This window comes from Dendrobates tinctorius, unplaced genomic scaffold, assembly GCF_039654945.1.
Source record: "Dendrobates tinctorius isolate UK_male_01 unplaced genomic scaffold, ASM3965494v1 ptg000120l, whole genome shotgun sequence".
NCBI lineage: Eukaryota > Metazoa > Chordata > Amphibia > Anura > Dendrobatidae > Dendrobates > Dendrobates tinctorius.
In genome coordinates, this window is record NW_027361788.1 from 33,247,258 (window position 1) to 33,264,014 (window position 16,757).

The window sequence follows — 16,757 nt, forward strand, 5'->3', positions numbered from 1 at the left end:
TTCTTCACCGCTGGTAAGTGATGGTTTCTATTGATGCTCCATGTTGGGAATATACTAGTAATGCAGCTCACCTCATGGTAAAAAAAAATATGCTAATTTTACTGCACCTTATAGCACAGAACAAAAGAGAAGCGTGGTCACATTGTCATTTGGCAATGATGAAGCACGGTAAACGGGAATATCCGCTTTACTGCCATATATGAGGGGCAGGAGGACAATTTCTGACAGATTTAACGTCTTCCGCATTGTAACATAATGTCGCAGGCCAGACAATGCCGTTTTCTCAGACATTTTAGCGACTAGAGATCAGCACACGGTAAAGCGACAGGCAGACATCGGGGGCCTTCCCGTTGATAATATGGCCGCCGCACCCCCTCACTTCGAGCCGTTTGAGAATTTAACGCGACTAAAAACAGATTTATCAAGCTCACCAACGTTTCACACCAGCGACACATTGATAAATGACCTTCAGCTTTAAAAACGCCTCTGTAAGCGGTAAGAAGAAAAAGGCAATGTTTTTTTTTTTCCTTCCTAACAGGAAAAGGCATATCATAAGACACAGAAGAAAAAAAATATATATATTTTTTTCTTTCCATGGTTTATTTTCTGGGAAGATGGAGATGTAAAGATCTTTGTATCTTAAGAACATAAATTCTATCACTGTGGGGACTCTTTGAAGGATTGCATGATTGAAGGAGTACATAACTTGTCCGGTGGACTGGCGGAGGTGGACACCATTTTTTTTTATTAATTTTTTTTAAAAATAATTTTAGCTGAAAAATATATTTACTGCGCATGTAAAAAAAAAAAAATTGTCTTACTGCTCATGGGATTTGAAATTTTTCTTTTTAACTGAAAAAATAAACTTTTTTCCCACCTTATTGGATTGACAATACCTCAATTCTAAGAAATACATATCTTTTTTACAAGATGATATTGCGCCATGTAGTCCCCCCTCCATGATGCCAATATGTAACCCCTTCCCTCAGAAAAACTGGCATAGTGCATGCATTAAAATATGGAGACCTATTGGGTGATTGTAATCGGCGCAGCCGCGTTGCGAAATGCGCCGACTCAAATGTTTATATTATACCGTATTAACCCCACGTATGCTGCAGGGCCAGTTTCTTAAAGAAGCAGCTCTGTCAACTCAGGATGCGGCAGAAAAGTGATGCTGTACACTAGCTGCTGCCAGAGAAATGTCAGCCGTCGGGGGGAACCTTTCCTATCCCAATGAATCGATAGGAGATTCAAGAGCTCTTTTTTTATTACACTGTTACAGCAAACACTGCAGCAGTGTGGAGGCAGGACGATGGGGGAAGGACAGCGAGACGCATTGAGCGATAGGACGGAGGTGGAGTTTTATCTGTCAGAGCATAAATTCCCTTTCCTGAAAACCTAGTAAGGTACTTAGTTGGCAGGGGTGAGCAATGGTGCGTTTGATGGCTACCGAGAAAAAAAAAAATTAAAAAAAAAAAGATGCAGCAATCATCACCCTCGATTTACAGGATTATTCTTCCGCCCCTTTAATAAATCAAGATATTATGGCACATTTCACTCATCTGCAATACAATGCTGCTGGGAACTGAAACGCGTTGTGTGGTGCTTGGCTTTCGTAAAGCATAAGGAAAGTCATTTTTCTTCCCTTCTGTTTGCCGATTGCTGCCAACTAACGGTTTAATTCAGTCTGGTATTGGAAGAATATAAAAAGGTCGGGTTATACTGTAGAATAGTACGGGTAGCCATTTTGTGGCCTGAATGGAGTGTCTTGACAATTGATGCAGTTTATAAAGCGGCTGAGTTCAGGTCATGACACTTCAGGCTGCCTCATTTTAGGATGAGAACGTAGATTGGAAAGTGAACCCGCCACCATTTATAGGGTTAACTCCTGGCCCAATATATTTACTGCTACCACATGATCTTAAATCTAGGTATCCCTTTAATAAGTTCATTGGAATTTATTAGAATCAAGCAATTCCATGGAGAAGGTTGAAATTTGTCATATTTAATAAGAAAACGGCTCATGGTGTCCTTAATTAGGAGGCTTCCGGTGTAGCTGACATATTTTATAAGGCCACCGGTAAATGAGATGTCCGAGATGTCAGAGAGCAGATGAGTCTGACCTATTAGCTTGGAGACATGACACGAGATGGGTCTTGGCAGACGTCACCCGCGGTAGGACTGCATGGGGACATACTGAGATAGATGACAGGCATCCTTCCATGTGGATGTAATGACTTCCTGCAGACTCTTACTCTATCCGCCGTGTAACGTAGAGATGAATACGATGTTGTCTTGATCTTGAATCTTGTAATCCAGTTCACCCTGCGAATATGATGGATAAACACACGTGAGGCAAGAAACATCTTTTACATAGGAGACCTGAACTATAACCTCCACATGGGTTTCTGAAGCCATAGAGATGCCAGTAACCAGCTTCCCATAGAACCTGAAGGGTATAGATATCTGTACGGGTGTGCTGAACAACGATCCATATGGGTGCTGTTAAAGCTGCCAAAGAGTTTTCCGATGACATGTTCTTATAACAGTCCTAAAAACTGAAGGATGAATTAAAGCTAGATTTGCACAGGTAGAATACATTGCAGATTAAAAGGCAAGTGTGTACAATTTTACAGATCTGTGTCGATTTTTACTAATTTTTATGTACAAGGGATGAAATCCACAGCACAATCATTACATACAGTTTTCAGACCCCTTTAAATTTTTCACTCTTTGTTTCATTGCAGCCATTTGGTAAATTCAAAAAAGTTCATTTTTTTTCTCATTAATGTACACTCTGCACCCCATCTTGACTGAAAATACAGAAATGTAGAAATTTTTGCAAATTTATTAAAAAAGAAAAACTGAAAAATCACATGGTCATAAGTATTCAGACCCGTTGCGCAGACACTCATATTTAAGTCACATGCTGTCCATTTCCTTGTGATCCTCCTTGAGATGGTTCCACTCCTTCATTGGAGTCCAGCTGTGTTTAATTAAACTGATAGGACTTGACTTGGAAAGGCACACACCTGTATATATAAAACCTCACAGCTCACAATGCATGTCAGACCAAATGAGAATCAGGAGGTCAAAGGAACTGGCCAAGGAGCTCAGAGACAGAATTGTGGCAAGGCACACATATAGCCAAGGTTGCAAAAGAATTTGTGCACTACTCAATGTTCCTAAGAGCACAGTGGCCTCCATAATCCTTAAATGGAAAAAGTTTGGGACCACCAGAAGTCTTCCTAGACCAGGCCGTCCAGCCAAACTGAGCAATCGTGGGAGAAGAACCTTGGTGAGAGAGGTAAAGAACCACCCCAAGATCACTGTGGCTGAGCTCCACAGATGCAGTAGGGAGATGGGAGAAAGTTTCATAAAGTCAACTATCACTGCAGCCCTCCACCAGTCGGGCCTTTTTGGCAGAGTGGCCAGACGGAAGCCTCTCCTCAGTGCAAGACATATGAAAGCCCCATAGAGTTTGCTAAAAAAAAAAAAGACATGAAGGACTCCAAGACTATGAGAAATAAGATTCTCTGGTCTGATGAGAAGAAGATAGAACTTTAATTCTAAGCGGTGTGGAGAAAACCAGGCACTGCTCATCACCTGCCCAATACAATCCCAACAGTGAAACATGGTGGTGGCAGCATCATGCTATGAGGGTGTTTTTCAGCTGCAGGGACAGGATGACTGGTTGCAATTGATGGAAACATGAATGAGGCCAAGAACAGAGATATCCTGGATGAAAACTTCTTCCAGAGTGCGCTGTACCTCAGACTTGACTGAAGGTTCACCTTCCATCAAGACAATGACCCTAAGCACACAGCTAAAATAACAAGCAACTCTGTGACCATTCTTAACTGGCCCAGCCAGAGCCCTGACCTAAATCCAATTGAGCATCTCTGGAGAGACCTGAAAATGGCTGTCCACCAACGTTCACCATCCAACCTGACGGAACTGGAGATGATCTGCAAAGAAAAATGGCAGAGGATCCCCAAATCCTAGGTGTGAAAAACTTGTTGCATCATTCCCAAGAAGACTCATGGCTGTACTAGCTCAAAAGGGTCTGAATACTTATGACCATGTGATATTTCAGTTTTCCTTTTTTAATACATTTGCAAAAATATCTACATTTCTGGGTAGTTTTTTCAGTCAAGATGGGGTGCAGAGTGTACATTAAAGAAAAAAAAATGAACTTTTTTTAAATTTACCAAATGGCTGCAATGAAACAAAGAGTGAAAAATTTAAAGGGGACTGAATACTTTCCATACCCGCTGTATAATGGCTGGGATGTGAAAACTAACCCACAAAGACAACTGTCACTCAGGAATCTGTGACCCAGCTTTCCTGGTACCTATTAAAATGTGGTGGTGGAACACAACTGAGAGCAACATTTAGGCTGGAGCAACATTGACTGGAACACAGGTCATGAGACCAAAGATTACATATGCCACTGCTACATCACAGCATAATTCAGGTGAATGGGGTTACATTGCAATCCACAAGAAACAGCGACAATTGAGTTGCAAAAAAACTGAATTATTGTGACTTGCCTGTTAAGGTACCTTGCAGGTCACGAGGTGACACCATTCACAGGCGGCATATGCGATATTTGGCAGTGTGACCCATGTCGCAGCCAAGTCACCGTCTAGCTGTAGTCTAAATATACATTTCCATTGGGGGTCTGTCGGCAGGCCTCCATATATTTGTGTTCAGTTAGGTGAAAGGGGTAAACCCATCTCAGTAAGTGATGACATATTGCTAGGATATGCCTTCACTTAATCATCACTAGGCTCCGGAGTGCTGCTTTAAGATGTATTCAGGTAAGAAATATTTTGGCAAGAATATGTTATTAGTGATGAGTGAATGTGCTCGGATAAGGTGTTGTTCGAGTGTGTTTGGCATGTTCAAATAATATGTTCGAGTCCCTGCAACTGCATGTCCTGCAGCTGTTCGACAGCTGCAACACATGTAGAGTTTGTCGAACAGCCGCGAGACATGCAGCTGCGGAGACTCAAACATGTTTTTTGAGCGCGCCAAAGACACTCGAATAACACCTTATCCGAGCACATTTGCTCATCACTAGTTATTATCTATCGATGGGATAAGTTATAACTTCTAGATAACACAGCCGAGGCCTCCACATATCACCAGGTTGAACAGAGCAGTAGTGAAAATGTTCAACCACAGCTCCGTATTCTCTACGGGACTGCCAGGGATCGCTGAGTGCCCCCTTAACATATTTTACTGTCCACAAGGGTCAAGGTCTCCTGACCCCAGTTGCAGCTGAGTAAAAAAGAACTGATGGAGACAAAATGCTGAGGCCCAAATGTTCACCAGTGATGGAATACCCTAGCGATATGCTACTACTTACTAAAATGGGAATACTCCTTTACCCTTTGTCAGAGCCCTGAAAACCATTACAACCCAATATGGTTTCCAGATTACACAACCCCATTAAATAACATTGCAAATGCTCCCAACAACAAGAAAAGACAAAAGAAAAAAATCCGCAATAAAAGTCACCTAAAATCAGATTAATAAAACTACTCTCCGTTCTATTCAGCACATAGTTCATAAAGCGGACTAATTAAACAGGTTGGCACTCCACCCACGGAGCGACCATTTTGTTAATGGGGCTTGTTTTCAGGGGCGGGGAAGTGAAGCCCCCCTCATTGTGTGTCCTTCTTATGTAGCTCACAATGTAAGTCAATGGGTGGCCTTCCTGCCCTTGACATACACTGTAACCCAGAGGGAGAAAAGCCGGCTGGGATGCTTGTACTGTCCCGCCCGCTGCCAGGCCGCACGGGAGCGTGGCGACTTATTCTGCATTCATTACAACAAATGTATAATTTGCTTTAATGAAGCAAATGAGCGCCGAGCCCAATGTGGCTTTACCGAGCAGACTGGAGACCACTGCTGCATCCTTACCATCAGCTCCCAGTCAGCATCATTAACCAGAACCAGGATACCTGGCCGCCTGCAAGGAAACAATCACAGTGAATACATGGTGAATAACAGGGCATTTTAAGATGGTGAAAATATCAATTAGTGGAGGGGCAAGGCCTAAAAACCTACAGATCAATATCAAAGAACATAACACAACAGCAGTAATAGGAAGTTTTACTAACGCTCTCAGGTGTATCACTATGTCTATGCAAGTGCTTAAGCCCCCTCATTATGCTGTGGGGTCCAAGACTTAGATCGATCAAAAATGTATGGCCAATTCTAGAGATAAGCCATCAGTTATAAGACCTAAAAAAACTCTTCAACCTCTTAGTGCACCCTGACATACCCAATCAGGATGCACTTGTACGAAACAGGCTCAGCAGCTGAGCCCGCGCCACACGGGGCAGGTGCGGCAGCTGAGCCCGCGCCACAGTGGGCAGGTCCTAGCAGTATTGCTCAACCAGCTGCAATTTAAACTAATTCCAAATTACTGGTGATTAACCATTTAGATGCCACTGTCAATCACTGTCAGCGGCATTTAGACAGTCTAGATGCTAACGTGCACATTCACTGGCACTCCATTTTCCAAATTTAAAAAAAAAGCATTTTATTATCGTTACTTTCATAAAAGTTTGATCTATGAAAATATAAAATTAACCAAAACAATTCTAAAAGCCAGAATTTGCCATTTTTGGTAACCGCACATCACAAAAAAAAATTACGAAAAATCAATAAAAGGCAATCGAAACGTCATACATGCTAGTTGGTACTGCTGTAATCGTATTTGTCAGGAGCAAAATGTTATCAGCTAATTTTTACAATACAATGGATGTCGTAAAAATGAAACCCCCCCCAAAAAAATTGGAATTGTATGTTTTCTTTTTCGTCATTTCACCGCACTTGAGTTTTTCTGTTTTCCAGTATATCGTACGGGAAAGTGATGTCGATCAAAACTACAACTTGTTGTGCAAAAATGAAGAAACAAGATGTGAACTGAAGAATAAAAAAACACTACAGCTCTTACAAGAAGGCGCAGAAATGAAAACCGGACCGGTCCAGAAGGGGTTAACCCTAAAATTCCTCTACATACTACAGGGAGCGGCATAACAGGGGTCCTCAGGCGGCAGAGGAGCTTTAGTATCAGATAGTCTTGGGAGTGCAGTGTGAAGCTCCCATCACACAGCCCCCCATATCTCAGCTTCCAGTGCCCCTGTGAATGAGACGTGTTGTGGTCAGGTGTTGATAATCCCACTTTAGAGGTGTATTTTGATGAATATGAGGCTTGTGTGCATGGCCTGCGAGCTGTACGTCATACTCACACTGTGTCCCCCTGAATAAATAGCTCGGGGCGTTCTTTCAGCAAATTCTCTTTTATCCAAACGAGCAAAAGCCTGATGTCCCCTGACAGGAAACAGAAGATGGTTACATGGCAGACACTGCCGCGTGAATACAGACCTCATACTGAAAAGCGATGAGAAAACCAGGAGATAGAGAGATAAATTAAAAAAAAAAAATTGGGGGCATTGATGTATAACATGCACACAGGGGTTATGGGGGTACCATTTAGTGCATTTATAAGCACACCCCAACTCTCCTGGTGTCATGTTCCCTGCCAATTGGGGGACTTTTTTTCTGGTGTCCCTCCCCAACCACCTACCCAGTGCCTGCCTTATTTTCTCTCCCATGACACTAGCTTTCCCTTCACTCTTTCACTTTCTTCATGCTGGAACCTCTAAATCATCGAAAAGTTTCCCATATACAGTAGATGCTGGCTAAAGGCTAATCTCCCGACCCCACATATATACGCAGGCTTAGCAAGTGTTTTCAATGGTAGAGCGTGGCATCAACTTACCTTCCATGGGAACAAAGGATCGGGCATGCTAGAAGTCCAACATGTCCGATCCTTTCTTTTCCCAACATCTCCTCTACTACTCAAGTACATTAGATAGTCAACCAGTAGAGTTGAGCAAAAATATTTGCCCGGCATCCAGTCTGATCCTCCGTTTCAACCAGAGTAATCTTCGCCTCTGCAACCGGCATCCTGGGCACCCCATGTGCTTACTACACCCTGCCACAATACGTCGCGGGGTCTAGTAAGCACAAGAGGTGCCCACAATGCCAGGCCAAGAATGCTGGTCTCTGATGTAAAGACTGCCCTGGGGAGGCTGCCACTGAGGACTGGCTCAATGTCGGACTGGGGGAGAGCTCACATCTATCGACCGAAATCCGCAACTTTCACCTAATGTGTATGGCCGGCATAAAGTATGTGAACTCCTTACTTTCGGACATTATAGTACCATTCCTCTCTATTCTTATGGTTGCAATCTTCCATTTGAATGACGATTTAAAGGGACAAGCACCCAATGCTTTACGCGTTCTCCCATTTTCTGTCAACATGAGTAAAATCTATTGTTCCCTCTTATCAGTCGAGTCAAAAGCTATGAGCAACACCTGGCGATCAAAGGAGCGTTACGTCTGTACTGATGTAATGCCATTATCAATGACATCATCACACCAGGAAACAAAAAGTGAAGAGACCATTGAGCGCCCAGAATTTTGAAGATAAATAAATTACAAATTTCCTTTTTTTTTTTTTTTTTTTTTTACCCCAGGGGTTTGCTGTAATAGGATGCCCTCTGCTTTAAGATTACCAACAATATTCCCAAGGACCCATCTGGAAACGAGAGTCGGGGTCCATTACAAAGGTCGGCTGGGAAAAACGGCATCTAAGATGGGGGTGGGAGGGTGACCTGCTGGCAGAAACCAATTTATTGAGGTGTAATATATAGTCTCACACATGGTTCATATGTCATGGATCAGTGCGTCGGCAGAATTGCTGTCCATCCCCCCCCCCCCCCCCGTCCCAGCTTTCCCAATGTGGTGCATTGGACATGACGCCCGCTGCGGGGAGGGCGGAGAGCTGTACGTATGATGGAGAGCGGCGCTGGTCACCGCAGGGTCAGGCGCAGGGATAGGAAGGATCGTTTATCAGCCTGACTTAGGAGGGTCAGAGGGTTCTGCATAGCTCCCACCCGCCTACATTCCCGGTCCGGGGATGCTATTGTATAGACGGGTTACCATGGAGAGCCCAGCATCACTGCACTTCTCCCATTGTTCCCAGTCTGGGAAGGGGCCACTGCCTCCATCTAATAAGTAACCACAAAGCTATTACCCTGACGTAGTACAGTATAACTCCATCCAGTCATGCAATGAACTTTTCCTATAAAAATTAAAAAAAAAAAAAAAAAAAAATGTACGATACATCTTCTTCTGGGAAAGGTAACCTAAATGGCCGTCATTACAGGAAATTTCATATACTCAGTGTTATGGTGATCTATCTGCTGCTCAGGAAAATAAGAAAGTTGTGTCAGTAAAACGAGCACCTAAATATAATGGATAGGTCAGGTATGGTTACCGGTTTGCCACAATCTTGGGTGCTGTCACTTAGTACCATGTGTCACAAGGCAAATTTCGTGTGATGTCATCATTGCACTAGGAACAGAAAGTGAGAGACCATTGAGGCCTACAGGGAAGAATTTCAAGGATATGTAAGCAGTAATGGTGACATATATATATTTATTATATTTAATTTTATTTTTTTTGCTTCTGCCGGTTCAGTTTTACCCTCAGACCTAAGTTGTCAGACAAGACTCCGAATCCCTGGGTGGGATCGATAGAAATATAATAGGGCGGCAAGAAAACTTCACAGATGTGTTGACTCTTTGTTTAATTAACCAGAAAGTGGTCCTTTTGAAAAAGCAATTTCGCACAGGGGGCTCAGCACTGAGCAAACAGTGTCGGTCAGTTAGCAGGAGGGGGCCAGAGGAACAGCTGGCATCAGCTTCCATGTGAACTGCATCCTAATCAGTTTAAATGGCTCACACCAGAGTCCACCCCCGCATTATGCAGCATCCTGACAATAAATTCCACAGAGGCGGGCAAGAGAGATCACCCGGCTTCTGACAGCTTTCTCCCGGATGGTCCTCTATGCAGCCTCCAACATGGCTTCCAAATAAACATTCTCACGGAGAGGCTGACATCAGAGCGCTGGCTTACATCACTCGTCACATGCCACCCCACCCGTCGCCGCCTTGTGATGCACATTGTGTTTGCCCTATGTTGAGAAAAAAAAAATGGACTGGGCATCTGAGTGGGCGATGTCTGAAATGAAAGCACCTTATATACAATCTTCCCAACGATTAACATGACGAATCGCACAGTGGTTACTCACAAGGATCGGGTCGGGTGGGTAAGGTCACGTGATGCCGTTTGATTCCCTGGAACAGCAGCTCTGCGCCACCTCTGAAATAAGATAATAAAAACATGAGATATGCTGACATGGTGAGCACGGAGGAGGAGGGGGTGTCACACAACAGAGCCAGACGCAGACAAAGGCTTCCCCGCAGGCTCCCGCAGGACACGGGCCCAGGATTAGCATTTCTATGTCAGGCTCTCTAGGGCACGAATGAAAAGTGAAACAAGTTTGGTCTGTGATGTGGAAGAAAGTGGCATGGCGGTACTATTTTATGCACGCAGAGGGCAACACACTGTTTTAAGCTAAATATTTGGAAAAATTATATATCTATTATTACATTGAGTCTATCCCAAAATTGACTGTCATAATGTCTCACTCAGGATATTACTGCATCCTCACAGATTGCTAGACATGCGCTAACATCACCCGGTGCCACCGCTGGCCCCCCATTCTCCCGAGTGAATCACTCACTATATTCGAGAAACCTTAGTATATTCTATAGGCATTTCCAATGCAAGAGGAGATGACAGCGCAATTCAATGGAAAAGAAGGAGAGGGCTGATAGGCAACTTTTTGCTGTTGTTGATCAGGAAGATGTTGAACGGTTTATAAAACGTGTCTATCCATGCCGACAGCACCACAAACTTTATCACGTGCAAGATCTGTCAGGCTGAAGTTTGACTTAAATGATCAGGTTTTTAAATGCATGTATTTGGGGCCAAAATACATTTTGTGCTATTGGTTTTTATGAAATATTTGGCACCGTTTTTCTTTCACAGGCTATTTGTTTCCCTGCACATTCAACATTGATGTGGTCTGTGGTCGTAAATCAGCTGAGGAGCTCAGAAAAATTGATCATATGAATGTAATCCATGCTGTTAAAGAGGTTTATCCTTATAACAATTCCTACTTGTTAGAACTCTTAGGGTATGTTTCCATGGTCAGTAAAAGCTGTGAATTGGACGCTGCGTACAGCCGCAGAGTCCAATCCGCAGTGGCCAGATGTTACAGCATAGTGGAGGGGATTTTATGAAATCCCGTCTCCACTATGCGTGCAGGGCCGCCTCCGGCTTCCCTGCGTATACGCACATGCGGCGAGTCTTTATAGACCGCAGCATATCTATTTATCTTGCGGAGACGCTCAGTTTCTGCAAGATAAATATCACAGGCCTAAGTATAGGATGCAGTGATTCTGCATGTGTTCAATGATTACATGCGGAATCACCGTGCGTACAAAAGTAGGCAGCTCTTTGGATGGAGCTGCGTCCAAAGCGCTGCCAATACTGACCGTGGAAACATATCCTTACAGATGTCCATGATAATCGGTCTCATACTGGATGGCAATGCACGGACTGGCAGCACTTCTCCTGACCCTAACATGGCAGCTTCATATATTCCTAAGAAGCTGTCATGCTCGGGTCAATAGATATGTGGCTGGTTTGTGCACATCCGACATCAGACCAATTATCACGGACATCTGAAAGAGCCCTTAGAAGGGTTTCCCTGAGATCTGCTGTATTCTGTGGAGTAACCTAGGAGAATTTTACCTGCAGCATCATCACAATAGTGAAAATAAAAGGGGTTGTCCCATTTAGGACATTTACAGTGCCTTGCGAAAGTATTCGGCCCCCTGGAACTTTTCAACCTTTTCCCACATATGCTTCAAACATAAAGATACCAATTGTAAATTTTGGGTGAAGAATCAACAACAAGTGAGGTTGAACGAAATTTATTGATTATTTTAAATTTTTGTGGAAATTCGAAAAGTGGGGCATGCAATATTATTCGGCCTCTTTAACTTAATACTTTGTTGCGCCACCTTTTACTGCGATTACAGCTGCAAGTCGCTTGGGGTATGTCTCTATCAGTTTTGTACATCGAGAGACTGAAATTCTTGCCCATTCTTCCTTGGCAAACAGCTCGAGCTCAGTGAGGTTTGATGGAGATCGTTTGTGAACAGCAGTTTTCAGCTCTTACCACAGATTCTTGATTGGATTCAGGTCTGGACTTTGACTTGGCCATTCTAACACATGGATATGTTTATTTGTGAACCATTCCATTGCAGATTTTGCTTTATGTTTGGGATCATTGTCTTGTTGGAAAACAAATCTCCGTCCCAGTCTCAGGTCTTTTGCAGACTCCAACAGATTTTCTTCAAGAATGGTCCTGTATTTGGCTCCATTCATCTTTCAATCAATTTTAACCATCTTCTCTGTCCATGCTGAAGAAAAGCAGCCCCAAACCATGATGCTGCCACCACCATGTTTGACAGTGGGGATGGTGTGTTCAGGGTGATAAGCTGTGTTGCCTTTACGCCAAACAAAAAGTTCGATTTTGGTTTCATCTGACCAGAGCACCTTCTTACACATGATTGGTGTGTCTCCCAGGTGGCTTGTTGCAAACTTTAAACAACACTTTTTATGGATATCTTTGAGAAATGACTTTCTTCTTGCCACTCTTCCATAAAGGCCAGATTTGTGCAGTGTACGACTGATAGTTGTCCTATGGACAGACTGTCCAACCTCAGCTGTAGATCTCTGCTGTTCATCCAGAATGATCATGGGCCTCTTGGCTGCATCTCTGATCAGTCTTCTCCTTGTTTGAGATGAAAGTTTAGAGGGACGGCCGGGTCTTGGTAGATTTGCAGTGGTATGATACTCCTTCCATTTCAATATGATTGCTTGCACAGTGCTTCTTGAGATGTTTAAAGTTTTGGAAATCATTTTGTATCCAAATCTGGCTTTAAACTTCTCCACAACAGTATCACGGACCTGCCTGTTGTGTTCCTTGGTCTTCAGGATGCTCTCTGTGCTTCAAACAGAACCCTGAGACTACCACACAGCAGGTGCATTTATACGGAGACTTGATTACACACAGGTGGATTATACTTATCATCATTAGTCATTTAGGACAACATTAGATCATTCAGAGATCCACAATGAACTTCTGGAGTGAGTTTGCTGCACTGAAAGTAAAGGGGTCAAATAATATTGTACGCCCCACTTTTCAGTTTTTGAATTTCCAGAAAAATTTAAAATAACCAATAAATTTCATTCAACTTCACAATTGTGTTCCACTTGTTGTTGATTCTTCACCAAAAATTTACATTTGGTATCTTTATGTTTGTAGCATGATATGTGGGAAAAGGTTGAAAGCTCCAAGGGGCTGAATACTTTTGCAAGGCACTGTATGGCACATCAATAGGCTACACCAAGTCTGATAGATGGGGGGTCTCACTCAAGTGACCTGTGCACATCAGAAATAGAGAGGTGGCTTCTTATGCACAGCTCTCTCCATTAATTTCTTTAAGAGCTTTGAAAATTGCATGCTGGACAATTTCCCTTGCTTCCCAACAATGAGACTCACAAATTTTTTTATGGCAAAGTCTGTGGATACACCATAAATGTCTCCCCTATAAGCATTTCACGGTACCCATTCATATCAATGGGATACTTATGTAATGCAGGACAGGAGAGGTCCTCCAGAGTGAGAGTCATCCTTTGTAAACTCTACAAGATATGAGGACGCTGAACAGAGACCTCTTTACTAAATTGGTATTAGTGGTATGGCTGTCTAGGCGCTAGTAACTTTTTTTTTTCCAGCGATCCAACCTGCCAGACATGAGAAATCGAGTGCAGAAGCCATTTAAAAATGAGGCTGGAAGTGCAATTGGGGCGTGTTCTGGCACCAGTATTGGTCATTTAAATTGCATTGACATGCCCCCCAGTGCACTTTCAGCATGATTAGCATATGGCTTCAACACCAGATTTTTTTCAATACTGGCAAAAAAAAATAATATATAAATTTTATTAGGAAACAAGTGCCTTCATTGCATTAAAAATGTGCTCACAGGTTCCCTTTAACTCAGACTTCACTAGGTCAGACTACACCACACCTTATGGACAGAGGGGGATGTAATTCTTTGAATATGGGATTTATGCATGTATCTTGAGCTATAAACATGGATAATTATTACCCTGCGGGCACAGAGGGAGGATTTGCTTTTAGCCTGGTAAAAAAATAACCTGAGCATCTGTAAGTCAGCTGAAATAAATATGGCCACGTACACACGATCAGTATTTTACATCAGTATCTGAAAGCCAAAACCAGGAGAGGAACAATCAGGAAATGAGTAATAGAAACACGTCACCACTTCTGCATTATCACCCACTCCTGGTTTTGGCTTACTGATACTGAGGTAAAATACTGACCAAATACGGAGTGTGGTCTAATGGAGAAAATGACCTAACAGCCAGGTCCCACTAGAGAAGGGCATCAGTTTCAGATCAGTGGGGGTCCGACATCAGGCACCCCCACCGTGTAGTCGTCATCTGCATACCTGTGTATAACGGACTCTTGATTTTCCAGAACGTCAGGATATAAAACAATTCAACCTGCTTAATTTCAACCTCTGATCTTGTTTGTTGCAGACATCTCATCGTGTACTGTACGGCCAGCTTAGCTAGACTTCTATAAGTTGGAGCCCCTCAAGTCGTGGGGGTCTGGGTCCTTAGTCTCCATTACCGCACTGATAGCAGGCGGTGGGGGTCTCAAGCCCCAGACCCTACACAAAGACAAAAAACTCTTTAAAAGTTTAGTTACACCCTAAAAGGTTTTTGTCCAGGCTTGACACAAAATCTGCAGTCACTGTGGGGCTGCAGACAACGGAATTGTGACAACGTGCGTGGTGCACACTGTCCGGTTTCTTCGGGATTATCTGTGTGAGTGAGCAGTCATGTGAGCACATGTATGACAAGGCATGTAGATGTATCCTGCTTTTAGCAATGCATGTCTATCGAGAGGCCGATCAAGTCTAGTCAGTATGTGTCCGCCAGCTCTCACGGGCAATACTGGAGGATCCTGACAGCGCACCTCATGCTTCAGACGGCTGCAGGGCAGAGAGTCTGGACAACCCCTGGAATAGATGGATGTTGGTTATTGTTTATTTCAATCTTTTTATATTGGTACACGACTTCTCTAAAAAGGGGAATCCGACTCAAAGTCACTGGAGCCCCCGCCACTTTCGGCTGCCACTCCAGATCGGTGCAGCTGTGTCCCCCCAACTCGTTCCTTAAAATGACCAGAATGGAAATCAGGGCTGTTTATTGTTTGCATTACTATATATTTCTATCACACAGACAGCCGTTGCAGTGTATGGCGGACACAGGAGGCAGCAGGGCCCGTCACATTACACAATTACAGAATAATCGGCCGATTCCATCACTTACCCGAACTCCAGCTGCACACACATGGGCGCCGCCATCTTGGTCTCACCACCGGAAGTCTCCGGCCTCCAGCACCGGAAGTGCTCGCTCCCGGCGGTTGTCATGGTGACGGGAAGCTGGTGATGCGGGAGGCTCAGGCGATGCTCCTTATGAGTTATTCATCGCTCGCTCACCTATCTCCCGTGCATTATTCATGGCGTTGGGTGAATATGGATGTCCTGTGCGGCTGCTCTCATGTCTCGCCCTCCCTGATTATTCCTTTTCTTCCCTTCTCAATTTACTGTTTTCTCCACAAGCTCAAATTGTTAACAGTTTTTTGATTGTTGCTTTAGTTGTAAGCGGAGAAAGCTGGGTGAGAGCCAAAGTGACGCACAGTATTGCTCTTCAAGGCACAGGCGCACCCAGCTTTCTCATATTCCTGATAGGTGACCCTGCTCTTCCTGGGTTACACCCACAAGGGTTGTGCAAAATGAAAAACCATGGCTTTAGCGCCACTTCTAGCCAAAGGCCGTGTCCGGTAACGCAGCTCAGCCTCATTCACTGCAGCACCAAACACTATTCCTAGAAGACATGGAACACATCTAATCCTGGCCAGCCCTTCCACCCAGTGAGGTACTGTCATAGAGTGCCCCCGCTCCACACTGGGCCGATGCCGGCGGTGTCATACAGCCGCCACTGGCCTCTTACCAATATGGCCTAACTCTGACCACGCTGCCGTTTAACCACTGATGTTTTGCCATCATAGTCACCGACGATTTGCCATGGGGTGGTATAAAGACCTGCCAAATGACCCCAAGGTCTTTCCCATGCCAAAAAAAGATCTGAATATTCCAAAACTGAAAAAAATGGTAGAATTGCAGGTGTTTGGTCCCCTCCCCCCCACAACAAAAAAATGGAATAACAGATATCAGAAAGTCATATGGATGCCAAAACATTATCAATAAAAACTAGAGCTTGTACCGCAAACTACCCGAAAGAAAAAAAAGTTACAGTTCTTGGAAGGCGAGGAAGAAAGTAAAGAGGGGCCTACTGGGACTCTGTCATGTACACGTCGTCCTATTAAGTAAATGGAGCCAAGCTGCAATATCACTTACAGCCTGTGGGTAAGAGAGGAGCTGTTTCCAGTAAAGACAAAACACAACCCATAAGCCCTGGGATAAGAGATCTCTGCTTCAGAGAAAATAGTGAAAAGAAAGCAAAAGAGCATTGGGGGTCAAGATAATGCCTCACTAAACACTGAGGAGACCTGTGAGCCTAGGGATGGAGCCAGGAATGAGAGGAATGCTGTACAATGCCTGCACTTTGCATTACAACAGACCTGATGATCC

At 43.8% G+C, this 16,757-nt stretch overlaps 1 protein-coding gene across 1 annotated transcript; it reads right to left on the reverse strand.

Moving 5' to 3' along the window:
* Positions 1-1,921: 1,921 nt before the first annotated feature.
* On the reverse strand, positions 1,922-16,757 carry URM1 (ubiquitin related modifier 1). Its single transcript, XM_073541081.1, has 5 exons — positions 15,433-16,757; positions 10,181-10,251; positions 7,269-7,350; positions 5,932-5,980; positions 1,922-2,325 (listed from the first exon to the last, which is right to left on the reverse strand). Exons 1-5 carry the CDS (start codon positions 15,531-15,533, stop codon positions 2,257-2,259), a joined length of 372 nt encoding a protein of 123 aa, XP_073397182.1. The 5' UTR covers positions 15,534-16,757; the 3' UTR covers positions 1,922-2,256.